At 39.0% G+C, this 27,862-nt stretch overlaps 1 protein-coding gene across 3 annotated transcripts in view; it reads right to left on the bottom strand.

The window, feature by feature from the left end:
• Nucleotides 1–27,862, bottom strand: part of MED27 (mediator complex subunit 27) — an 83,667-nt gene that overhangs the window by 25,379 nt on the left and 30,426 nt on the right. For 2 of the 3 annotated variants that reach the window (XM_061352728.1, XM_061352726.1), the window contains exons 3-4: nt 27,278–27,408; nt 1,386–1,479 (exon numbers count right to left, since the gene is read on the bottom strand). The exons of the other annotated variant lie outside the window; for it this stretch is intronic. In XM_061352728.1, coding sequence (XP_061208712.1) covers nt 1,386–1,479; nt 27,278–27,408 — 225 coding nt within the window. The remainder of the gene's footprint in view (nt 1–1,385; nt 1,480–27,277; nt 27,409–27,862) is intronic. 3 annotated transcript variants of the gene reach the window in all.

Here is a 27,862-nt window from a genome sequence, read left to right as displayed (position 1 = left end):
CTTCTACGGCTAAATAGTTAAATACAAAATCAGCTTAAGAGGAAACACATAAGCTTCCGAGACTTACAGCTTCTTAAGACTGCACTGATGAATTCAATTCTTTTCTGGAATATATTGTTCCACTTGGAAAATTCACCAATTGCAGATTAAATTTTTAATGCCAGCTGTTTTTTAACCTCTGACTGGGTTAATCTCTTGCAAATTTGGGGCTATTCAAAGAAAGTTAATAATGGGATGTCAGACAGTTGATAAACTAGAACTAACTATAATCACAGCTATACTTATAATAGAGAAATTAACAGAACTTTTGAAAAATACAGGCAAAGTTGTAACCATAGAATCATAGAACAGTTAGGGTTGGAAAGGACCTTAAGATCATCAAGTTCCAACCCCCTGCCATGGGCAGGGACACCTCACACTAAACCATATCACCCAAGGCCTCAGGATTTTAAAGTCAACAAACTCTAAAGCCAGTATAAAATCTAAGAAGCGATTCTACTGATGACTTATATTGAAGCAACAATTTTGTTTCGACAAAATACCTGATTTTCAGATTTCTTTTACTGTTTGCTTGGAAGCAAGAAATATACTCACATGTACGCTACACTTGAGCTTTTCGTAACAGCCTTTGAGAGAAAGGAAAAAATAAGAGGAAGTGCCATAAGAAACCTGAGGTGGAAAAGACTGATCTGGTCTCAGTGCTTCACCTGTGTATATAATGTATTTTGTAGTTTTACTAAAGATTTGGCAAAAGCTGCGACTTCTGCCTTTCACCCTGTTAGAGGAAACCCAGAATCCACCTGCCATGCTGCAGACTCCACCTCCACGTTGCTGTTTCTAAAGACTTCTCTTGCTATAAGCACAACAGCTGCTTGTGAAAATTGGTGTGAACAATAGGTTCTTCCGGAATGAAATCTTGCTTGGTCAGGCAGAAATAAGTCGAATGTATTGGACTTGTTCATCTCTAATCCAGCCTTTACCACTCATTTACTTCAAAGGCAAACTCTTGACTTCATCATATAACACAGATCCACTGACCCAAGACCAATTTGAACAAATTTAAATCATATTGGTTTCCTCCTTCTTTTCTTCCTCCCACCACACTTTTCCTTCTTAATTATCATGATTAAGACTCACTCAGCTAAGACTGCTGAAGAACACAGGGAACAGCTGAGCTTGTGCTTATATTTCTACAAACAGACCTAAAAGTGAAAACTAATAGACCTTTCATTTAAAGGTGAAATTTGTTCTATCACTCACCTGCCTAAGAGCAAGAAAGATCCTACATTGTCGTGGAAAAGACTTGGCTGTAATAACATGCATTTCAGGAACAGTAATTCAATATGTCAATAAATCCATCTCAAGGCATTAATGATCCAACTTACCAGAAGCATTGCAGAAGTTCCATTTGGCCGGGATAGCTGGATAGACATTTCAGGAAACATCCTATCAATCCGATTGATCACATCATCAACGTATCTACCAAATAATCCAAAACAACAGAATTAACACACATGCTCCTTACTATCACTCCTTTACAGCAACATCCACAGGACTTTCTGAATTAGTTTCTCTTTGATACCTGCATATTCCCCAAAAATGTATGCAAGTATAATTAAAAAGTTATTGATAAGAGGAAGCAAACCAAAACCCTGTGTAAATTGTTGTGAAAATTAATTACTCTGCTCTTAAGAACTTATACTCTTCTAATTTTTGCCATAATTTTTCTATACTCTTCCCTCAGGGGATAAAAGGATACACTATCAGAATTACTCTTCCAGTGTAGGCATGCATAGGATGTCACCTCCTCACTCTTTCTTTGAGAAACTAAACAAATAGAGGTTTTATCAAAGTCTTCACACTATTTCTAGTTTGTTCGGAGTTTTTTTCCTGAATCTTTGCAATGCATTTCATGCATGGTGACTCTAAAATTGGCTTCTACATTCCAGAAGTTTCTCTGAAGTGATCACAGGTACAATAATACCCTTTCTGCTGGGTATAATCCCTCTGCTTATGCAGGCCAAAGCAAGGCAGTGTAGGGTTGTCTTGGTTCCCTGGTACCTTATTAAGAGCTGACATCCACTAACATTGAAAACTCCTTTCACAGACCTTTCTTTACAGAGCACATCGCCCCATCCCATGGGCATGTTTGCCATTCTTCTGGACATGTAAAAATGCACATTACTTGCTTTAGCAGAGTCTATATCATCTGCTCACTGATCTATCCCCTGGTATCACTGTCGGGTCTCCTGAAGTACACAGAAGAAGAGAGGAGCACTACAGCCTTGTTACCATACACATCTACAAACTCTGCAACTTGGTCAGATCCATGAATGCATTTATTCCTAAAACTGTTCTCATGCCGGTCCACAGATGTGCTCCAGGAAAAAAAAAAGATTTTTGGAAAAAAATCAGTTGTCCTGGTTAGATTTAACATTAAACTGAAAACCTAAATACTTCCTTTTGGCCTACTTAAATAAGGCCAAAAATGCTGAATTCTTGCTCTTCAAAGTGAAGTTCTAATGTTAGTTGCTAAACCTCTCCCCCTCAAAAAATAATGAGGTGCTATGCTCCAGTTGCTATTTTTGCAAGGGATTAAAAATGAGAAAAAATAAAATAAAATAAAATCAAGAAAGCTACACTTCAATGGCTGGGGAAGTCAGCCCGCTTTGAAAAGTAACAAAAGAATGGAATTACTTATGACAACTCTGCATAAAAACCTTAATCCACACTTCTCGTTGTGTTGAAAAGTTTCCCATTCACTCAAACACTCATTAGCAGTCAAACATCCAAAAGCCAAGAACTTCCTTAGGAAGGTGAACGAGAAGACACCTAAGACACTGCTTCAGGGTGAGTAGAGTTACACTCTGACACTATGTACCTAACTAATTTTAAACATTACCAAATCCCATACTTTTGAGGGTTTATACAGGCTCTGAAAATAGCTATTACTTATGTGTGAATAGAGATGACAATTGTGAAACAGGAAAGGAGAGATTCTGGGTTGCTTGATGAGCACATGGCTCGGAACAGATCTGATAGCCTTGCACACTAGGATGCATAACTTTTCTAGTTTTCCAAGCTCTGGGCAATAAACTAGAACAAAACACGAAGTTGCATAAAACAAGACATTGACACTGTCTATGTGCACTAAGGAAGGAAAATTCAACTAATTTAAAATCATACAAACAGTAGTTGGACTTGTGCATTTAGTCTGTTCAGGTCCTCCTGAAAAACCCCAGCAGACACATATATTTATCCTTTGAAAATGTGATCCAGCTGGCTGGAGGGAATCAATTCTTCAACTGTTTCTTAGACACAATTGTTTTTTAAGCATAAAACTTGTCTTGACCTCGTGCCTTAAAACTTGACTCAAACCCAACTGTCACCTTATACCTGACAGTGTAAGGCAGAACGGAGAACACACAGGGAGCTAGTGAAGAGTCTTCCCTTTATACAATATATAGCAAAACAGAAATCTTAGAATCATAGAATGGTTTGGGTTGGAAAGGACCTTAAGATCATCAAGTTCCAACCCCCCTGCCATGGGCAGGGCCATCTCACGCTAAACCATGCCACCCAAGGCTTCGTCCAACCTGGTTTTGAACACTGCCAGGGATGAAGCATTCACAACCTCCCTGGGCAACCCATTCCAGTGCCTCACCACCCTCACAGGAAAGAATTTCCTCCTTATATTCTATCCAAACTTCCCCTGTTTAAGTTTTAACTCATTACCCCTTGTCCTGTCACTACAGTCCCTAATGAAGAGTCCATCCCCAGCATCCCTATAGGCCCCCTTCAGGTACTGGAAGGCTGCTCTGAGGTCTCAACGCAGCATTCTCTTCTCCAGGCTGAACAGCCCCAACTTTCTCAGCCTATCTTCATATGGGAGGTGCGTTCCCCAGTTTGTATTAACCAGCTTCTGAAAGAAGTTAACAGTTACTGGGATACTTCTGGCTTAGAAGCTCGGTAATTTTGTAGCACTCTTCACAGGTCAGCTGACAGAAAAAAGTACATTAAATCACACACTTCAGAAAATATAACGTTTTACTTTGGCAAGGCTCAGCAACTCCATCAGGCCCATCCACACACATAACCTGCTCCCTCTCTTCTCAGTCAGGAGGATGTCAGAGAAAATCCAAAGACAAGTATGATAAAAGAGCATTGATGTACGTATGATCATTTTGCCCCTTTGCCTTTTTTCAGGAAGACATCAGGGTTTCCTGAGGACTCATCAGAACAGAAGGATTCTTCAAAGATGCATGTATAATTACTGAATTAGCCTGTCTATACGGCGGCCTCAACTATAAAATGACAAACAACCTAATCTAAGGCAAAATTCTTCTACAGATATGCCCTTCAGAGAGGACATCTGGTAAAACATCTTGCAAAGGGATGGATATGATAAATCAGATGCAGCAAAGTAATGCAAAAGTGTAACTGGTGACGACTCAGAGAACATATGATAAAGACAAGATAAAGTGCACTCCTGAGGCTGTCTGGAAAGAAGGTCAGAAAAAAAGCTGCTGTCTGGAATTCACTTTGTGGAACTGAAATACATTAATGCCAAAATAAGAAGAATCACAATTTATACATCTCTGTCCAGTTTTAGGAGTTATGGTATTTTTGAGCTATTTATGTTACAGAACTTCTTACGTAGCCAGGGAGAAGCGTAGCACTTAAGGATGGAAAAGTCTAATTTTACTCTGCCAATGAGCACTTCTAACTTTTAACATACTTACCACATCCCAGTTTTCTCCTACTTACAAAAGATGCTGGTTGGAACAAGCATTTACAAACCCAGAAGAAATAACGCAAAGCAGGGAAAGGCAAATGGAAATAGATCTGCTCAAGCATTTGGCATATCTTAAGAAAGAAAAAAATCATGGAATCCTCAGAATTAAATACAAGCTGAAGTTATTTGGTAGTAGCTTTCCTTCTTATCCTAGAACAGGCATTGTTCCACCACCGAGGGGCTGAACAGAGAGTCTAGACAAACTCCCTCCCCACAGCTTCTCTACCATGCAAAGGATGTTCAAAAAGGTCTGAAAACAGACCACAAATGACTGCAAAAGATCATACCTAGTAACCCCCCTATCCAATTATGCACAGTATTTAAACTCTGTTTAGACAGAATGTCATCCTAATTACTCTTCTAGGCCTCCAAAGACAATATATTAACACCTTGTAACTGCAATACCCTAAGTTAGTCCCATTCTAGTCAAAAAAGCTTCAAGCAACTTCAAAGCTGCCAACACTGGTTATTTTCATTTTAATGTAGTAGAATGTTCTTTTCTACAGACATGCTCTATTGATACTGCTGTGTTTTGACTTTTGCAATCTACTTCATGAACATTAACAGAAACTAATTCAAAATATTACACTCCAAAGGAAGTATTTTTGAACATGCAGAAAAATCAACACTAAAGCAACAGATATTCCTCGAAGCATCTCTCTGACGTTTTGCCAATGAGTGTATATGTAAATCCTTTAGTCCGTATTAGAGGAACAACGCCCGAGACAGACCAAAGACAGTTTTGAAGCCTTTTAAGGGATAATTAGTTATGCAAAATATTAAACCAGAACTGCCTTACTGAAACAGCAGGTTGACGAAGCAGAAATAACGCAGGAACCATCTTTGTAGATAAACAGTCTTGTACCATCTCTTTGATTCACATTACGTCCCTCCCCTAAAAGATAGTACTATAGAAAAGTAATTCATTATGAATGCCTTTCAATTCCACACTGGACAGATGGCTTAGTTCTCTAATGTGACCTCTCATTTTTATTTATTTATTTTTACTGGATTAGATCCAGCAAGCCAATGTTAGTGTGATGTTTAACAGCTTAGACAAGATTTTAATAGCATTTATCCCACACAGTGTTTAACTTGCATGCTGTTCATTTTTTCCACTCAATACAACAATTTAGAGATTAGAAATATAGGTGTTAATGCTAATTTTCTGAGGAGGTCTTTTGGAAGAAAGAAAACATTGCTAAATGGTCCTGGGGAGAGAGAGAAAAAGAGCGAAAGAAAAAAAATACACATACAAGGGAGCATAATCTTCCCTATGTACCCAATAGAAAATACCACATATAAGATGAATAGCAACTCCGTAACTTTGTTCAGTCTGGATTCATGATACCCTGGACAGCAAGGGGGCAAACTCTCCACATGTTCTCTCGCTAGCACAGTATTTATTTGCTCCAGAAATATTTTTGTTTGGCTTTCAGTTACTATTTTCAACACAACTAATAATTTCCCTTCACATGTCTGCTATTTCAGCCACATGGGCCCTGCAGACTCCTGCAGCATATGTAGTGTTTGCTAATGACTGATCGGTGCAAAGAGCTTGCCTGCACTCAACCAAGACCTATGATCAGCTGTTTTCTGCAGAACCAGACTCAATGTATAATTTAAAGCTTTTAATAATGACAAGATTTTAAATATTATGGGTTTTATGAAAAGACTAAACAGTTTTCAGGCAAGCTGATTAGAGAAATACTGTATTTTAAAACATGAGAGGCAGCCACAGTTCTCATGTGATTTATTCATCAATGAATTAAAGTTTTAATTTGATTCCACTACCTGCTGAGCAAGTCTCTGCAGGTAGCAAATTCAAGCTGATAGAAGGATTTTCAGAAGCATCAATTAACAATAGTTATTAAAACAGTGACCTCTGCCAGCTTTTGTGAGATGACACTTCCTGCTTGGATAGGCAGTGAAGAGTGTGAAAAGAAATTCAACAACTCTCACGCTGAGAAAGCTACTTCAAGTCTCAAGACTAAATTAGACAGCTGGCACAATCTGTGACATCTGTACAGCCTGCCTCTTTCCCCAGATTCCACAGGTTTTGTTGGTTTGGGGCTTTTTTTTGTGTTAATTCAGGTTCTTGCTCTTTTCTTCTGTAGAACCTCTATAGAACTGCTCATGTTTCCCCGCTCCAGTACTAAAAGCACTTGCTTGTTTTGACCAAGTTCTCCTCCAGCGCTAAGCTTCCTTGCCAGGCTGTCTTCTCTTACAGCTGTTAATGCTGTTGTCTTGCTCCTTCTGAACAAACTGCTTCAGCGACTTCCTCTCCTCACCTAATTTCCAAGTTTCTGTTAGTGTCTTTTCCTGGCTTGTCTTGTTTCCTTCTCTTCCCTTCCCATCTGCAGCCTAACTTGGTCTCTGCTACTCCTGCAGTGTTGTGACTGACAAATTATAAGGGAAAAAAATGTTACCTCTTTCAAATGATTGATTTTGAACAACAAGGAAGTAAGCTGAGGGCAGAAGGGGCAAACCTGAGTCTCTCCACTTATGCGTAATTCTTCAGTTTTGCAGCTACAACATATGATCAGCATTAGCGAGTTTCAGCACTCTGTCTTAGTGATATGAATCCACAGGCATGGAAAGAAGCAAGCCAGAATGTGTGGCTTGTAAGGTACAAATGTGCTTAGAGACCATGGACAAAGGTCCTAAGGAGCAAATCTGCTGAGATGCATGCCTAACCCCACTCTGCCCTGAAGGGGAGCAGTGACACAACACATAGCTGAAAGTGCTGGAAGATTCAGCTCCAAACCTGAAGGAAGGCAGATTTCCATTCATTCTTGCAAGTCAGCTTGTTCTCAACTTTGCTATGGATGTTATTTCGGTCATAGAGGAATTACGTTTCATTATTGAGTGGATGTAAAAGATTAAGTTATGTGCCTAAATAGTCTAGGAATGTTTACATATAAACACAGGGTGGTCTGCCTCAAAAGCATATGCACATGTAGCTGTACCAAACACTTCACCATCTGCACTTCTCACTCCCAAAAGGCCAAACCTGGTATAGCACTTCAGGATGCATGTGAAGTCGTTTGGACAGTTCTCTAGAAGGCAAGACAGAGTGTTTAAGGGTTGGATCTACAAAGACATTTAGAAACCCGAGGCTGTGATTCAACAATTTTCAGTCTTCAGCACCAATAGTGACATAAGGCACTGACACATCCCCTCCCGCATGCTGCAGCACACAGCCCCCTCAACTGTGCTGTGCTGGAAGAGCTGGATCACACAACTGAGCTGGCTTTAAAAGAAAATGAAAAAGAAGAAAAATGTATTAGATAAAATCCAAACTGGTTTCATGATTCAGCTCCCTCTGTGGCTGCACACACTGTGTGCCAGCGCAATTCCTGCTGGGACCATGCATCATGGGGCTATGAATACTGTACACTGGGGTCATTCTATTACAACAATAAAATATTGTTTTATGGTAAAATGTGCTACTTATAGTGTTGTTTATACAACAAACACAATTCTGAATTCTTCAGTGCTACTGTGACTCCACTGATAAATTACACTGTGTAAACCTGCAAGGGATGTCCTCAAGGTACAAGCTGACAGCGATGCTACAAACACACACAGGTTCTCATGCTGAATGCTTATGAAATCCAAACCTGCCCCTGCACCAGTCTGTAGACATCTGTATACTTACATTAAACATGAACACCTCTTTCATGCACTCTGAACACACACATGTTGTCAATATACCATTTGGTTTTGTAAGACAGAGCAAAAGACATCTGTTCGCAATACTGAATTCTAATGCATCACCTTAAAAAGTGTAACTTTAATAAGGAAAACTTTAAGTTACAAATAGAGACCTTGCAGTCAAACCCCCATAGATATTTTATTACACTGTTGAAATTGCTTTCTTTGTATTTATTGGAATGCTCTTCAAAATGCTTTTAATTCACAGCAGTAATCAAGAGAGGAATATGGATATTAGAATGTGTGAAAGCTGGTTAACAAAACAACCCGGCATCTACTTTACAGTCATCACCAGGATCCTGTCTGAGCCTGTTACTAGTCTGTGCTTTATGGAAAACATTAACTCCCTTATACATACCTCGAGAGGAAAAACAGTCCCCCCTAACTATAACCATCAGTAGTAATAGAACTTCAGAAGCAATACTTCACAGCCCATATGTACTGTTTATATTTCCACTTCTTCATGAAACTACATGTTGCTCCACAGCCCAACAACAAATGCTAACAACAGTGATTTTCAGGGGCCTGGATGAGAATTGGAATTATTACATCAGTGTTCAGCTACAAAGATGGTTCTTGAATTACTCCTAACTTGTCAAGCAATTTTTGCCCCACCTGTTAGCCTAAATTTGCACATGCACATACGTGTTTTCCATAGAGCAAAGATGTGCCAAAAGTCCTCAGGAGAAACTCAAGCCAAGAGCTGCAGACAGCCTTTTAAAACACAACAAAAAAAGTTAAATGACTGCACAAACTATGACAGTTCTCCCCCAGGGGGTTTCGGAGATGGACAATTCTCACCCTACCCACCACCTACAGTTCAGCAGAGTTCATCTGAGGTTGCTTGGCTCTGCACTATAAGGTGAATCCACCTCTCCTGCACTCCCTAGTCGATCGTGCAGCGAGGGAGAGTGGATTAAACTCTGACATGCTGATTGTGCTGATGTTCAGTAAACACCAGACTGTGCTTTGACAAAGGCCTCAAAATAATGCACCAAGTTCAGTCCTGCTTCTCAAAAAGACAATGGGCTGGGCTGGTTTTCAGCCCACCTGCACAGCCAGGTTCCAAACAAAGGAAACCAGACTCCCTGAAAATGGGAAGGTCCCATTGTATACACTGCCTGCCTGATGGGATCCTGATACTGCACATTACTCCACGCTGTCATCCTTGAATTCAGCCTTCTAAAGCTAGAATTCAGTATTTTATAACATGTTATTTTCAGCTCTGCTATTGAAGAATTACATCAATAGAAAAGTCTTCTCACTTTCTTTGTGCTTTATTTCTCCCTCAACAGAGCAGAAATTACAGTACTTACCTCCTTTTATGAAAGGAAACAGGGGAAGCATGATACCCATTATGTGTTCTGTACCTACAAAAAGCAGCGAGATTTTACTTTTGGATGGAGAGACTGATGAATAGGAAACACAGGATGTTGTGCACAGTTAGACCTCTTCATGCACTATACATGACCATATGACAAGCACTGCTGGAAAGAAGAGATCTTAGTGATCATTATATTAGGCACATTAAGTCCCAGAACTTAGTAAAGGCAATGCGAAGTCCAGAGGATTGGAGGAAGGGAGAATTAAGGATATAACCCTCTGGAGACAGGCCAATATCAAAAGAGGTGAGCAGAGCACTTCACGAGACAGGTTTTGTTTGTACCTGTTAAGTTACCAAAGCCTTGGCATTTTATGCTTTTAAAAATGTGTCCCCTACTTAAATGATGCTCTGATGCTTTGCAAGCAGTATCATGTTGGTTTAAAACATTCTTTAAATTTGCAATGGCTCAGTACTCTGAAAACCTATCTTGCTGGGATTTCTCATCCTCACCATACATTTGGTTTAACTTCAGCTAAGACCGTTCAGCTTATTGTCTCTGTCATATCCACACTTATTGCAAGGAGTTAGACTAGATGACCTTTAAAGGTCCCTTCCAAGACGAACCATTCTATGATTCTATAATGCAGGCACCAGCATGCACATGAGAGCTTCAGCCTTTATTATTTAATGTATGTAGGGTGTGGTGTGTTGCTCAGTTACTAACTTTTATATCTAATGATTCATGTCCTGTTAGAAGCTACCGGGATGAAGTTACTCAGCTTTGATGCAAAATGGTTTCAGTGCTGTAGATATGAGCTAAACCAGTGCTATTACCTTAGAATCTGCACCGGGCACTTGCTGTGTTTTGCAAGTGGATTTCTTGTAAGCATGCTAACATCTAACATACTTGGATAACAAGAGAAGTGCCTGAAGGAGCAAATTAGGCAAGAGAAAAAGCACAATCAAAAGGAACCATCAAAGACACGACGGCATGTAAAATATGGCCTCCATCATTTCATTCAAGTCCTCACAGTGATGTATTGTTACACTTCTAATTTCTTCCTTTAGAATTATGTTATTCTTCTAGAACAAGATGTTGGAACACACAGAACTAGCAAGCAAAGACTCGGATTTTAGGCCTCGGCAATAGATTTCAAGCAGCCACTCAAAAAGAGCATCCACTTCAAGACCTAATGCTCTATTACAATTACAAACCATGGTAAAAATGGACAAGCCTTAACAGCACTAGTTCTAAGGGTACTTAGGATACTTGATATCGGCTTTTAAGGACACTTAAAATCAATGTGTTCTGTAATTAAGGGGGAAGTAAGGGTGAAGAAGAAGAGAAGATAAGATGCTGTAATAAATGATCCTTTGTACAGCCCAACACAATTTATTAAACAAGCTTCACCAAATACCCATATCAACCATTGTGATCACTGACTTCAAGTTTTCTTAGGAGCATTTCATAATTAGTCCTGTTTTATTCTCTTCAGAATTATGCACTGACCAAGCATTTTGATCTGTCTGTGATACTGGAGAGAGAAAAACCTCCCTTAAAACTCACACGTTTATGAAAAGACTCCTTCAAGGTCAGCTTTACGCTCCAGTACGAAACCCACATATAACAAGTACAATTAGGTATTTATAAACTCCAGATTCTCCCCAGTACAAACACTTTGGAGAGAAGCACTTCAGAATATTGTTTTCTAATACACTTTCATCACTTTGTCCTCCCAACATGACAAGCTGTTTCTTAGGTTGGGATTTTTTAACAGGGCTCGTGGGAATTCACTGTGTGGAAAACTGAAAGCCAACAAGGGGGAGGAGGGCTAATTCTTTTAAAGAAATTCTCTGGAAAAAAAAAATTCTCTTTAAAACAACTGAGCTGGTTAAAGGAAAGGGCTTATCATGGCGGCTACTCTTGGGTTTGCCAAACACTACCCAGACACCTCAGCAAAGCAATGGCAGAAATTCACTGCACCTTTCTGGCCATTCTCCCACTCTTGTAATCAGGCTCCCCCTCACACACGAGGATCAGAGAGCGACTCAGCAGAGATCCCCCAGCCTTTATGTTCACTGGGGCTTCTGAAACGCTGCAGGCTGCTTTGCCTGTGGTCCTCCACTGTGCAGAACAGGCAGAGGAGAGCTTCAAGTACTTCACTGGGCTGAAATCTGGACTGAAGCCAAAAGAAGTACCATGGTAAGCAAATACAGTTCTGTTTGTAAGTATATTTTTGTACCTGCATCGCTTCACATTACCTGCAGAGCTTCCCTAGAAATAAAACATAAACCAGCTTTTATGCCAAATGTATCTAAAGCAGAATAACCTGAATAGAACTACTGTGTCTGGTGCTATCAGGGAGAAATGTTCAGCTTATTAAAAAATAATACATTTCTGTTTATGGAAGTATACTAACAGAGAAAACTGACTAAGTGAAAAACAAGGGATGAAGATCTCCTTAGGAAAATGCAAACGGGATTAACAACACTGCCTAGCTTTGTCTCTTGATACATTTCTCCAATTCTGCTCATCTGCTTCATCAGTATTGAGCTCAACACTTATAAAAATCAAATTCCTTTAAGGTATGTCAGTCTGGTTACACAAAGTAAAGAAATTCCAAATTGTCAGAATATTTCCAACAGTAAATAGGTACAAATTAAAAGTCTCTATGCAGTCACAGCTCTCAATGAAAAACAGAAGGAAGACTGCTCACTGTAATGTGAATGAGGGGGTGAAATAACACACCACCAGATGAGACTGTACACGGTCACAAGTGAGAACCTGGACTCAGCCAAACAGCATCTCAGAATTTCTGCTACAGAAGGGACAAGAAAAGATTCCTTACAGACTCTGAAGACAACTCCAGCCTCATCAGCTGTCAAGTGTCTCGCCTGTCTGTCCATGCCAGTGTCATTCAGCAGGGAGTGGTTTAGTAGCCCAGTAAGATGTTCTGATAAAGAGAGGGTCAGCTATAAATCACTATCACAAGACGACTTAATTAGATTTTTACACTGACTAAAGACATTCCGTACATATGGACACGAATTTAAACATGGAGATAAATGACAGTGTTTTTAAGGCAAGGTTACTTTTGGGTCTTTTTCATTTTAAGCTTATTGTTCCTATTTTTCCTTTTGAGGTGGCTCTTTAGAGTGACACTGTCCAAGCTTAAAGGTTGTTTATGAAAAGAAGGTTCAGTAATTTTTTGATTAAAAGTTCTCTAGGCAAATCTTCTGAAGTATTCCACAAGACAGATATCAGTATTTTCCTAGGAAAAGGTTTGATGGTAGCATAAACATATACCCAATTAAAAAGAGAACAAAATCTCTGCTTCACAGAGCGAAAGTTACAGAATAGTTTGATGTTGAACACGTATAGAATATTAACAAATGTACTACTGCAGTATGGTGTTTTCATTTAAAATACACTGTAAAAGAAGAGAATGGGACTCACTATATTGATACATGCAGCTGCAAACTGTATTAGCAGACAGAACTTTCATTAAGAGATCCTCATATCAAAGATCACTCTAAAAGCAACCAGGGGAAAGTTGAAGACCCCGTGCAGCCCAGGGCTATTACAGCTATTGGGATCGTTAGGAAACCACTATCTCAAATTCATGCTGCTACCAGAATACCGGCTCACCTAGTAACATGACAGCAAATCATATGATTAATTACCTAACATGTAGCTACTGAGAGCAAACCAGTTGAAGCTGATGCCCTACAGAAACAGATAAAACATTACCATATAGTATCTGTCACCCTCAAAAGATTGTCCTGCAGTTATCTTTCCAAACATCAGTGAATTTGCAGATGTTTCAAGGGAGCTCTCCGTTCGTGCTCACTTTGCATTCACTACTCACTGACATACACTTCTGTACTTGACTTTTGGTTAATCCTTGAATTATTCTTCACTTTTTGCCTAATTGTAGTCCTCACGTTTTCCACAGATTTAAAGTACAGTTATACACATTGTGCATTGGTTTGATGTCAGACACATTCTTAAAAAAGGAGACAAAAATATTAGCTGTTGACTGTATTGTACAACTTTGGCAAAAGACAGAAGACAAACACTGCACAACACCTCTGGAAAGGAAGCATGAAGATGGGAAAACAGAAAGAGAAAGCCTCACTGAAAACAAAGCAAATGGAGTTATAACACCCTCAGCTGCACTGCTGAGAGGTTCGCTGCTTTGACTATCTTCGTGCAAGCCACACCATTATACTGAGAATAGACCTCTTCAAAAGGTGCAACCAGTGAGAAGTCAGTAACAGCAAAAGACACAAAATACAGGCAAACAAAACAAAGGGCTTATTTACTGTGTAAAACAAAAATATCCTCAAACCCTTAAACCATGAGCTTAAATACACGCGTGTGTATACATTTTCCAGTATCACAGGGCAGTCAAGGAGCACTTTCCTTTCGCATATATCACACTGCACGCATGTTGACACATCTGGAGAGGCTCTACGCTCAAATCAGAGCTGAACTTCTCTCAGTATATTCTATCATACACCCTCAGGAGATGGAAATGAGCTACTTATTTAGGATTTGAAAGCAAAGGGATTCAACTATTTGAACAGACTTCATGTGAGGGAGAAATCCTCTTTCTTGAAGCTCTCTGAAACAACCAACCAGAACAAGTTAACAGGTAAGGGAATATTTGAAACAACTGAAAACTAAGGATTATCCAACAACCAGTTCGGTGTTGTTTGTTTACACTTGCATTTTAGGATGTATTTAGGATGTATGGAGGTGACAACCACCTGCTCCAATGGAAGGTGTCTGTGCCCATGACAGGGCATTGGAACTGTATGATCTTTAAGGCCCCTTCCAATCAAAACCATTCCATGATTCTCAGGTTTCTGTTCGAGAAGATACCCGACAGATTTGCAAAACAGAGATCTTTCAGATCCAGTATATACTGACACTTTGACAAAGCAATTAATAGGTTTGCTCGCATAAGAGCTTGCTGCTGAAGGATGATGCCTAAGACACAACAAAAACTAAGTGGCTTAAATACATATGCATAGAAACAGACAATTCAATCATGGTACTGCAGACAGATGCAAGAGTACACACCAGGAGAGACAGAAGAATATTACAACATTTAGGCTTCAATATCAGAATTTCTATCTCCATTGATGACTTAATAAAAACCAGAGGGAAGACAGCAAGTGTGGAACAACCAAAAGAAATCAGTAGCAGCAGATACTATTTTAGCTGTACTATTAAAAATGATAATTGATTTTCTGTCTGTGGTGTTGAAGTTGCTCTCTTTGCACTGAAATCTTCATTTTAAAAGCATAATCACATGTTAAAATAGCTCTACCTGGCATCTTCTGCCAATGAGCTCATTTTACAAGTGGCATACAAGAGCCACCATCACTCTGTCACAGCTAGAAATACGTTTCACTTTCTCAGAAACACGTATGATGGCATTACATTTGCTCATTATCTATTATGCTGTAAAATCACTGTTAAAGAAGTAACTATGTGCAGAGCAACTTTCAAAGTAGAAAGGATCATGGAAGCATCAACATATGAATTGCTTTTAACCCATATTTTATATTAAAAACATTATACAAGTATTATTTTAAATCCCAAGCACTCCTCCTTGCAGTGCTCTTTTTTAGTTAACTCATCAGCTTCTTACTGTTTTTTAAAAGCAGGCTACTATAACCTGCATCTATAGCTATATATATAACCTGCACAACTACTTAGCTTTTCCAAAAATTCCTGCTTTCTCCCTCCATCAGCCACACTCTCCTCAACCTCTCCCTAGAATGGGGTTATTTTCAAGATGTCTCAACAAGAACAGCACTAAGGAGACCTCCAGATGCAGGTGAACTGCTTCACTGAGAACTACAAGTGTAGTTTTCCAACCCTGGGGGTTTTCAGGATTCAGTTAAGGCAACATCACGACTAATCTGATCCACTTGAGAAAAGAGACCATCTTTGAACAGGAAGCTGGACTAGATGACCTCCCCAGGTCCCTTCCAACTACAGATGAAAGAAGATTCAGATTTGAGGCTGTGAAGCACCCATTGCCACAGCAGACTTTTCCATTGATGTCTACTTGACTAGAAAACACAAAAAGCTGCAGCACACAGGGGGTTAGCAGAGGTGGTGGTACCTGAGGGATAAGCACATAAACACACAGTTGGAGGAATTACAACTACAGAATCTATTCAGCATGCTCAGTGGACATACAGTGCTTCAGTAACTGAAACACCCAAATCCATAATTATCAGCCAGGATTCGTTTCCTAAACTTCCAAATCTATGTGTTACTTGCTAACAATACAACTGAGTCCCATTTGGCTCATCAGCCTAATGCCCTCTTTTCTTCACTTACATTTAAAATTGAACCATAAAATAAAGTTAAAAAGCAATAAATGTTTAAACTTAGGTATTATTTGTTATAACAGTAAAGTACTGTTAGAGATGACTATGATTCTGCAAACTACCATGTAGCTGATTAGGCCCAAATTTAGATCCAAGTTTGATTTGCCTTTCAGTCCTTCACAAAAGGCTCTTTTCTAAGACCTGTCTACAAGGCGCATACAAATTTGTCATGAGCAAAAGCATCATCCCTGCTGAGCAGCTGTCAAAATGCAAAAGCCAAAATGAAAGAAGGTTCTGCATGTAAAATAGGGAAGTCTAAAAGCCTGGGTTTTGGCTTGAGGGGAGCTCGGGTTTATAGTGCTATTTTAGACACAGATATTAAATTCCAAGTTAAAATACATCAAAACAGTAAGGTATTTTTTGCCACTTCTAGAGCACATTTGATTTTAACACCAAACACTAAATGGAACAATCAGCAAGAGCTCAACAATTTAAAGATACGAGAAGTCTAAGAGAGCTTGACACAGACTGACAGGCTCCAGCCAAGCTTGCTGCGTAATTATTTCATGTGTCTGCACTTTGTCTTCTATCACTGAAATGAACACCTAAAGGTGAGAACACAAAGGAGACAGAATAATACATCACCCCTCATTTATCAAGATGAACGTCGATGGTGGATAGTTAGAGCTTCCTATTAGGTCTCACAAGTAGGAATTACACGGTCATTCACTCCTCACAATGGGTCACTCCTGGACTCTGAATTTTGTAAAAACTTCACTGGTTTTGAAGAACTGATGAAAATCCAGACTCCTCCCCGGATGAAAGCATCTGCCTTACGGTTAATGCCTTCTCTTATCCCAGCTTTGTACAAATACTACTCGAGTTGCTCTCAGCACTCCTGCACAGTTCCCAGATGATACAGTTCACATGGGGAAACTAAGGCATCGAGCAACTTGACAAAACAGTGATTTGCCCTGCAATAACTTACCCAGGAATCTCTGTGTTGTCAAGTGCCTTCAAACATATATGGCACAGAAAGAAAAGGCCAAATACTATTCTACAATCAAGGATGGAAACAAAGTATTACAGACAACAAGAGAGCGCAATGATCATACACAGAATGTAATCTTTGTTTCATTCCCAGGACAGTGTTCAGGTTAAGCTCAGCAAAGGTTAAATAAGTGACTTAACTACTCTATCACAATCTCTATGCCAAACACTTTCTTTCCCAAACTAGAATTTGGAAAAACAATCCTGAGCAACACAAGAAGAAAAATTTCATTTCAATGCAAATACTGCTGCATTGAATTTTGGTTGCTAAAATTAAGAGGATTTACTATAGGATTCACTATAGGATTCCCCCAGCCATGACTCAGAGATAATAAAGAGACTGCCTGCAGTCAAAGAGAAAAATCAAAATTAGGTCTGCCAATGTTAACAAGGTCTTCCCTTGTTCAGACCGTTTTACTCCCTGTATTAGCCATGCAAAGGTAAGAATCAGGAAAATAAACTAATAATGAGCCAAATGTATCTATGGCCAATTAGAAATGTGAGTGACACCATTAAAACACTTGTTTTCAAAATTACACACACACACTACTGAGTAACATAACTGAAATGATAAAGACGCTGTGACTCTTTATTAGTAAAACCTATAAAGCAAAGAGGAAGTACCTTAGAAAATTTAACCATTAGGGATGAAAATAATAGCATCTATAAAGGGATGCAAATCACTTCACCCAGTGAAGTTTCCAGTGGTTGCATTTTATTTATGTTTTCAGTTGGCAATTGAGAAAATGGGACTAGCAAAATGATTGTACCAAAAGAGTTCAAATCATTACAAATGATGATTATGTTTAGAGGAAAACTCTATGAAGTCATCAGCTGGAATTTGCTACCCAAGCTTTTTTTTGTTTAACCCATTCATAGGGTACATCATAAACACACAAATAACCAGAGAATGCCCTAAAGTGAAATTAAAAAGTAATAACAGTTATTTTTAACATCAAGTAAAGAAAGCAGAGCAAAGCAGTTCTCAAACTCTGTGTCCTTCCTAATTCTAAAGGGCATTTACTCACCTTCCTCAAACTCAGAAGCTTGGTTGGTTGATGGGTGCTGAATGCAGCTGCTCAAGGCAGCACTGCAGCATGGGGAGCCCCCCAGCAAAGTCCCCAGGGAAGGGAATGGCCCCATTAATCCCCAGGCAAATCCCCATCTGCAGTTCATTACCTTTTTGTTGAAGCTACAGGGGACTTCAGTTGCCTGCATTTTCAGGAACAATTTAGGTATCACAGCTGTTTTTACAGTGATAGACATAGAGCCTCCTTCTTAACACTACAGGTTTCACATTTCAAAGTACTTTTATCCCCCTCATAGTATAGCTGTTTAGTTCTCCTCTCAAATGCATAAAGGTTAATAAATATATTCTCAAAAGTTCCTATTGCTATTCTTGCTACACCACCAAAATGTAAAGACCTTCTCCCACCCAGCTTATTATGCCTCAGCTCTTTCTGCTTGTCATCTTTGACAAGGGAATATACAGCCAGTGCAGATGGGAACACTTCCTGTAATGTGCTTCTTAATTTGGCAAGCTGCAGTTTCATTCTTTTCAGATTGATTGTCTGCTGCAGTAATGCTGCCTCTAATCACCCTTCCCAAATAGTAAAGCTAAAAAAGAAAGGGGTTAAAGCAATCATATGATAAAAATCACAGTGTCAGAGAAAGCTTTGATATCATTAACTTCATACAAATTTCCTCTCTTATCTAGCATGTTCTTCACTGTCTAATTAGTTCAACCACTGGTAGTTTGTGTTCCTTTTCTTTTTTTTTGACAAAGAAACAAGCAGTTAAATGAGTGTTTGAGTCTTTAATTACACATTAACATCTTCATCCTTAACTTTCTGTTTTACTGAAAGTACAGGGATTCCCTACAGTGCGCTATTAGTGTTCTGCTCTAAATGCTGCAAGGGCATCTTCTAATGGTTGGGACTATGGAACAACTTTTAATTAATTGCCACCTTTTAATGGCACAGTTCTCATACAAACATTACCTCTAAGGCAAACATACATCAAAGAGTCCGAAATTTGCTCTTTTACAATAGAGCTGCAACCCCCAGTAACACTAATGTTCACTGAGGGCTACACACTGCTCTGGATCTGTGCCTATTCCAGAAAATGAACATGCAGATCAAGACTGCTACACAGCCCAAAGTTTCCAGAAAGAGACAGCTTTTTCACTTCCCAACAATGGAGTGTTCCAGCTGATCTCCAGCAAAGTAGATGGGAATTATTTCCAATCACTGCTCAGTCACACAGGGCTGCACATCAGACTTTGTCAGTCCTATTTCTGGGATTAGCTTGCAGAATATGACACCAAAACATCAAGAGGATCAGCCCCAGGCCTCTTCCGGCTCATGTCTTCAAGACAGTACCACTCATGCAGGTGTTCACAACAAGGGCATTTGAGCTCAGGCTATCAATCCATAAAAGCTCACAGCACACTAGGAAGTGAAGCTCTATACACGGTGAAGAAATGCTGAAATCTTAATTACAGGCAGTCTTTTTCCATAGCAGTTGGTTAGAATATTTGTTGAAAAGTTAATTAATAGAACAGATTTTTTCCTCTGTGTTAAAATGCACTTGTTAAGTTTTACAACACAACTATTGCACATTTCAGCAATTTACTCGGGATAAAGCAGCATCCAAAATCCTCGTCTCTTGTATTTTATGGACAGAAATCATTATCCTGCTAATGAATACCGTAAGGAACATTTAGTTTGAGTTAAAATCTTTCCTTTCAACAATCTGTGCTGATCAATGCCTGTTGGATTTTTGTAGTTACTTTGTAAGAAAATATGCACCTGTATGGGACTTAATGAAATGAAATTCAGCATATAGCTGTAGCCAAAAAACCCACTGATCTGGCATAACAAAACCAAGATGATTACAGAACCCCCTGTTGCCAGATATAGCAACACAGCAGGAGATTAGATCAGGATTAAAACTTCCACAGTTCACTTGGTAGATTACCCAAGCGAACAGAAGTGAAAACAAAGCTCTTCTCTTGATAAAACTCAGTTCACAAAAGTTTAATGATGTGCTGTCACCTAAGAATTTTCCCCTCAAAATCTGTAATATATTATGGGTTCAACCCTGGCAGATGCTTCTCCAGATTCAGGATCTAAGTGTCCTGGCTACCAAATCTGAAAAGAACCAGAGCAGCTCCAAGCCATCCATTAAACATTACCATTGAGGGTAACTTAAATCAGAATTTCTAATACTGTGGTGGCAACGTACTTCTGTAGTAAATCAGAGAACCCGATTTCTTAGCTTGCAGTGCTGGGGAAACACTGTTGAGAAGAAAATGAAAAAGCTGGGATAATTTAATTACAACTTTTCCTCCCATGTCCTAGGATCTGACTTTAACACTCGCTGTATTTAAGGAAACCAGAAATACCCAAGGATCTCACTAAAACTAAAATGAAAAGTAGATTTTTTCCTATCACGATGTCCAGTGTTGTTTCCATAAAACAACTTGTCTTAAAGCAACTGTTGTCATCCCTGCATAGTAGGAAGACAGCAAACCTGAAGAAAAATCACAAACAAATAACAACACTGCTGTATCTTAAAATAACTCAAAAGTATCGTATTTTCAATAGCTGCTGAAATTCAATATGATCTGAATTCTTAGCACTTATTTTCCTGGAACAAAGCTGTCAAAACAGTGGTTTCCTGTTTGCTGATTGCTCTCTATTATATTCTACATGGGTTGAAAAATTCACTTGAGGATGTGCTATTCTCTGAAGCAGTGTTGTAGGCAGCAGTCTGAACAGGTTCATGTTATTCTGTAGTTCTGCTTGAAAGAAACTAAACACTACATACATTATGTGTATTCCCCTGAAAAATTCTAGAGGAATGGGTACCATCCAACTGCCATCGTTACATCAAAGCCCTCCACCACCACTGGAATACTAACCCCCAAATGGATTTTATACATCCACAACATGGATTTTATAATTGAAATAGATTTTTCCTCTGGGGAATGGACAAGCATTCACAAAACTACCTGTGCAATAAGCAAATCATTTTTACTAGAGGTTAGAAAGAACTCGCACTCTATCCAGCTAGATTAACTTTGGGAGTTAAAATACCAATATCTGAGGGGGGAAACCAGTATTTTGGACCTTCTGTGCAAAATCATGGAGCTTATTTAATGGCAAAACAAAGAGCTGACCACAGAACAGAGGGGCAGGGAAAAATATCAAAGAGGAAACAAACTGACTCTGATTTTCTAAGGGAAATTAAGAGTTTTTTCTTAAACTTAAAAATGTAAGGTGAAATACAAGTTAGGAACTTTTAAAGAGACTTTCTATTTAGTTGAACCAGCTGAAATATTAAGAGACTTGACTTCTCAAAAGATGCTTCACCATATGCACATAGACTCTCAACGCTAAAATCAATATAGCAGACAGGGATAAATGCAATACCCTGCAACTTACACTAAAACAGCTTCCCAAAACATCTGCCAAACAGGTGTTCATCGATCTACTCCAAATCAAACAAAAACACCTCAATGATGTGATTCAAACTGTGCACGCGATACCAAATACTAAAACTAATGTTCAATCTACATAGTACATGGCTGCAAAGTAATTAAATCTATTCTTCTAAATATTGTCTTACAATATAAAGAACTAATTTTTAATCTTTTCTTTTTCATAGAAAAAGGGATTAATTTGTGGAGCAAAAGAGTCCTATATTTCAGCAACACGTTCTTTTACAGTTCCTGTTGCAGTGTCTTGCTGAAGTCAAGCTAACGGAATACCAAGAGAAACTTAGACATGAACAGGGATATTAAATGAGCTCCTAGTATTGAGAGTTATTGGAAACTGATCTCTTCCTTATTAATGCAATTCCCCATCATGTACAAAAAGATATCGCCATGTTCCAGAATGCAAACAGAGTTTTAATCTTTAATTATATTCGCAACCCCAACTCTTCTGGAAAGAAATACGGATGTGGGCCTGAGGATTACTGCTTTATTACATTATCATCTCTGCGGTATTTAATGAATATTGATACTTAATGCAGCTTTGCCAGGAGGGGGAAAGGAGAATTTTAGAACTGCACCAAGAACTTCTGATAACTTCTCTCAAAATGGAAGGCAGAGCCACACTCTCCCCTCTTCCACTCCTGACTACTTCTCAGAAGAGGCCCAATGTTGGAGGACAGCTTGTAACACAGAACAGGATTACTGCACCAACACCACTCCGGTGGTAAATACCCACATTCCTCACAACCTCTAGACCAGGTGTCACACTCCACTGGGACATCGGGTTCCTGGTGTCGGAGCAGGGAACTCTACCTGGCATTTCAGTGAGGTCAGACCAGCTGAGCAGAATTTAAACATATGGTCTTAAAAAATCCAAACCCTATGAACATTTATTGGCTTAATTACCTTTAGAATAATCTGCCTCTTTCTTTCGCAATGAAAATCCCTGAACCTGGGAAGCAATTAGATGCTGTTTATAAAATGAAATGCTGAGAAAACCCTTCCCTCCAAAAATTCTTGGCAAAGGGCTCATCGGGATTCTGCTTAATGTAAAACTGATAAATTACACAAGTGAAGTTCCAAATCATTTCTTCTGGCACATTTGAGGACTGGGTGTATAGCTTATTTTGATATATATATATATGTATATATATATATACATACACACACATACAGCTTTCAGTTAGTTCATTGTTAAAAACAGCAATTTTGTTTTGAATATTAAATCACTATTTTAACTCAAATTCCTTCCCTGAAAGTCAGACTGTATGTCCTGAAGAAAGTTCCTGAACAAATGCAACAGAATCTTACAGTGTTACTTATATGACAGAACCATTAAAAATGATAGGTCATCAATTTTATGAAAGAACAACACTTTGACTATGCTGGTACTGAATCAAGCTACAATATGGGAGAGCTATACATTTATTTTCCAAATCCAGATGATCAGATACCTGATGAACCAGTAAATTAACTTTTTAAAGGAGACCCCTCACCAAAGAGCATCTTTTGCTAATGTAGCTCCAAAGGATGGAGCAAGTCTGGACTTCTTTTAAATACATCCATCTTCTCTACAAGATCCAGATGTATTCTGAGTGCATAGAGCAGAACAGAGACCTCCTCATCTCACCAAGAACAAGAGGCAGAAACAACCTATCCCTCCTGAGACTCTGCCCAGCACTCTGTGCTCAAGCCCTTCTTATCTCATAAAAGAAAAGTTATCCTCATAGGTTATTACTGCTCACTTATCTAGAGCAATAGCATGGGCAGCACTATCTTTGTTTTTTCAATAATGGAAAAGTAATTTTGCTGCTCTGTTTCTAGCAATAAGAGTACAAATTCACAGAGATTTTTACTCAATCTATTACAATGTTTTCACTGTAAGGTTAGGGTATACATCAAACCACAAGAGACTTAAAAGACGAACTGAAGAGCCCTAAAACAAAAAAAAAAAGGACTCTTTTACTCAAGCCTCTCTGTCCATTGAGCCTGAAGTTGTCAAACAAGAAGCAGACTTCAGCTTGTTTATTGTTTATAGCCTGTTTATTTCCCCAAAACCACAAGTGTCACAACAAATGACCCTAAAAGGCACCATAAAGGGCAAGAGCCTTAGTACCTTTTGTGGTGAGCAAGTTCTTGTTCTGGCAATTTCCTGCCAGACAGAGAAGACAGATGATTAATCTGGGAGCACTGAGAAAGTCCTATACAACAGAGCTATCGAGTCACAGGGTTGTCAGCCGAGACCCCTAAAATTTCCCATTAAAACTAACTGACCCTCTTGTGTGTGCCAATGAACACAACTGCAAGAACCTAATCAACTTCCTGCGCTTCCTCTTTGCTTTCTTCTGCCTCATCTCACAGCAACTCACTGCTGTCATTTTCCAGCGAGACAAGTGACATACCATAGTCTGCCGGGCTCGCAGCAAGGTAGTGCACCACCAGGGACTGCTTCCATGGGCTCACTGCTCCCAGCCACCCCAGGCTCTTTGAGATGCACAGTCATGGAGACAGCTTTGGAACTAGGAATTTGCTTTTGAGATGTGGTGCCAAGCAAAATAATACAAAATTAATTGCGTGATTTCAAGAGAAAAGAAGAAAACCTAAGAGCTATGCTTTCTTACTGACTTCATTTCTTTCAAACCAGAAGATGACACTCTGGTTTTCAGAAGGATTGCATGTATCTGCTTTTCTAGTCACTTGGAAGGAGCTGACAGCTTTCAGCACTTCAGCAAACAGAAGGAAGGAACCAGCAGCCAGATGAGAAGCATGTGAGGGAACGCATCTATTAGCAAGTACAGGGAGATGTCTTGTTAATAGAAGACAGAAGGAGGGACAAAGCAGGGGGAGAAAGAAGCCAGCAGTTAGTCATTTTCTCATACAGATACACTTGGCTAGAAAGGAGATGCATGCCAATCTAGTATTCCTTCCTGCACTTTCAGAGCCAGTGAAAATCAACACAGAAAAGCCAAACTGAACACCAAAAGGCCTCTCTTCAAAACTGTTCAGAGCACTTAGAAGCCCTCAGATACAGAAAACAATGAGAAAACAAAAATTTTCCTGGTAATGGTTACAAGACTGAGACCTTCCATTTGTAAAAATACCTTTTTGATTCAAAATTGCTGCTACTGGGTTGGATATCTACTAGTGAAAAGCTAAGGCTTTTTGCCTCCAAACCAGAGGGCATCTAAAGATGGCCTAGGGGTGGCGAGGGACCAATGAGTGGGCCCACCACGAATAAGCTTTGCCATTTGCAAAACCCTTTCTCTGGCTCCTTCTGCGAGCATGCGGTTTCAAGAGATGTCTGAGCCTCCAAAACAGGCTGAGAAGGTTTTGGGTTTGTTTTGTTTGTTTTTGAAAAAGCCATTTTGGAGAGGAAAAGAAAAGAAAAAGCAGAGAAGAGAAAGAGAGGAAGGGCTCAAGTGAACAATGAGTTGACACAACAATCAAGTTTTGTATCACCACCCTTATGAGAAGAAACACCATTTGTCTCTGTTCAGCCTGTGGAATAAAACTCAAGTCTCACCACAGCAATAAAGATCAAAGATACAGATTAATAAGGTAATTCCTCATCTTGTGTCATTGCCATTAAGAACATAATGTGCAATAGCAAAAGTTGCCCATGCAGTGTTTTTAAGGAACAGGAACATAAATAAATCCATCATGCTCTCTAATGCTACCTTTAACTCAGATTAAGCCATTTAACATCAATTTATCCTTATACAAAAATCTGCATAAAAACAAAAGTTTTTAGAAGATTCCTTGTCATATCATCACCTATGCTACCTGCTGAATAACAGCATTCCTTGCATTCTTTTGCAGGCTGAAAAGGATTACTGCAGCACTGCTATTTGCTCCAATCTGCCATTCCAAAATGACATTTTGGCATATAGCCTGTTTGTACCACTTCTGTTTAAGAAAAGCGCTACATAATATAGTTGCTCTGAACAACTTTTAATATATACTTGACATGGGTACTCAGCCCAAATACTTCTCATTTAACTTAATAACAGCACACACCAAAGAAAAAAAAGAGAAATAAATAGTTTCCCCTTTCTTGACTAATCAATAAAGCCAAAAAACCCTGAACTCCCATGGGAAAAATCAGTATGCAGTATGCCATATTCATATATATCAAGGAGATATGAAGTTCTGCACCTGATGCTTTCTTTTTTTGGATTTTATAAAGAATGAAGGGGAGGAAAAACCAAACTCACAGCATGATTCATCATTATTTGCATGAAACTCCAGCAAAATCAAGATATTAAAATGCACTTGCCACACTTTAATACTTTTCATAAGCCTATTTTCATAAGTCTTTTCATAATCCACTTCTGCCCTGTGTTGGGGACAAGATATTGAGCCCAACAGGTACTGGATTTGGCTTAATATAGCTATTATTCTCTTCTTAAAGACATACCAAGATAGCAAATAAGGACAAATAAGAAAAGGTCAAAGAGAAGCCAGAGAGAAAAAATACAAACAGTGACAGATAAAGGATCAGCTCAGCATAAACATATTTTCCTTGCGAATGATGCTGGAAGTAGTAATAAGATACTGAATTCAGTATCTGAATATATCTGAATATACTGAATTCAACTACTAGATCAAGCTTAATTACCACACTAAAATTATATTCTACCTGCAAATTCCAGGTAAATGCAAAACTGAAGGAAAAACTCACCTGTAGATAGAGACATACTTTTTAATGTGTGTATTATATATCCAATATTAAGGTTCCCTTTGATTCCTTCATCAACTTAGGCCTGACTCTGGTGACAACAGGGACTTTTGTTACTACAACTAGGAAGTTTCTAGAAGTACGATGTTTATACACCAGTGACTTGGTCTGTGAAAACCCAGGCAGCTTCCACAAACTACAAGGATGCTCAGCACAATGAATAATTGCTCAGCACTTCATTTTCTCCATAATAATCATTTTCTTATATGTAACTAAATATTTTAAGCAGCTTACTAATTTATGAGCTTATCTGTGGACATCTCTGTTTTTGGCATCAGTACACAGACTGCCTGAAGTGTTGATACTCTATGTCCTCAAACAGTTCCTAAGTGTCCTCATAATTGCTTGTCACCTGTAAAAGACGTTTAGATCCAATGCAGAACTAACATATGGTGAACAGATGGACTCAGACAGACGTCTGTCGAGAAAGTACTCACACCAAAGACTTTTTGGCTTCAGCCTTTTAGGACCTTCAGAAAAGTCCTACTTGAAGCTTCAAGTCATACTACTCAGGGGAACATCACTCCTCAACGACAACCTCATGCGGCAAAAACATTTATGTTCTGCTACAAAGAAGAATCCTTGCAAGTCTCCTGTTATCAAGGACCTCCATAAGCAGAAGAAATAAATTACTTTTTCTATATGGTACCCCACCCCACCAACCAGAATAATTCACCTTGTATGAAACAAAAATGCAAGCACAAGGCTGATTTTTTAAGAATCTAACATTATAATTAAAAGTTTTAAAGAAAATCTGCTCCCTACCATGCAAACTCTTCAAAATACTCCATTACTTACTGAGGAGGTAGCACAAGAGTTGTTGGCTGGGCTTTTGGTCTGCGTTTTGCAGATACTCCCATCTGGTTGGCTGAACGTTTCAGAGACTGCTGATTCAAAAGGCCAGATGCCAGCCCGGCATGGTACTGCAACTGGATAATAAAACACATACATATATTAAAATACACACCACTGCAGTTATGCTGTCTATGTCAGACCTTTACTATCTGTACCACCTGATTCAAATTACAGCCAGTCAGTAAGTTAATGCATGGTATTTCATACATATATTGCTTGGATGGAAGATGATGCAAACAAAAGCATATTTATAGCCTGCTGTGAAATAAGTATCACAAGGAAGTTATGCTATAGGGCAAGTAAGATGATGAATCCAAGACATCTTCTCAAGTCTTAACTCTCCTGAAACTTGAGCTTGTTTTTAAATGTGAAGACTGTTTCTCCCCTCAAGGATCTCAAGGGATCAAGCATTCTTACTTTTTGGAAGAAAAGAGGAAGAAAGGTGCATAAACCAGCTTTTTAGAAATAACACATCTTTTGTTCTTAAACATAAAACCACCAGTATTCACAAAGAAGCTTCTACCACTG

Source organism: Neopsephotus bourkii, unplaced genomic scaffold, assembly GCF_033783945.1.
Source record: "Neopsephotus bourkii isolate Nb327-2 ecotype Australia unplaced genomic scaffold, CSIRO-AGI_Nbou_v1 NB_659, whole genome shotgun sequence".
NCBI classification, from domain to species: domain Eukaryota; kingdom Metazoa; phylum Chordata; class Aves; order Psittaciformes; family Psittacidae; genus Neopsephotus; species Neopsephotus bourkii.
This window is presented reverse-complemented; position numbering and strand designations above follow the sequence as displayed.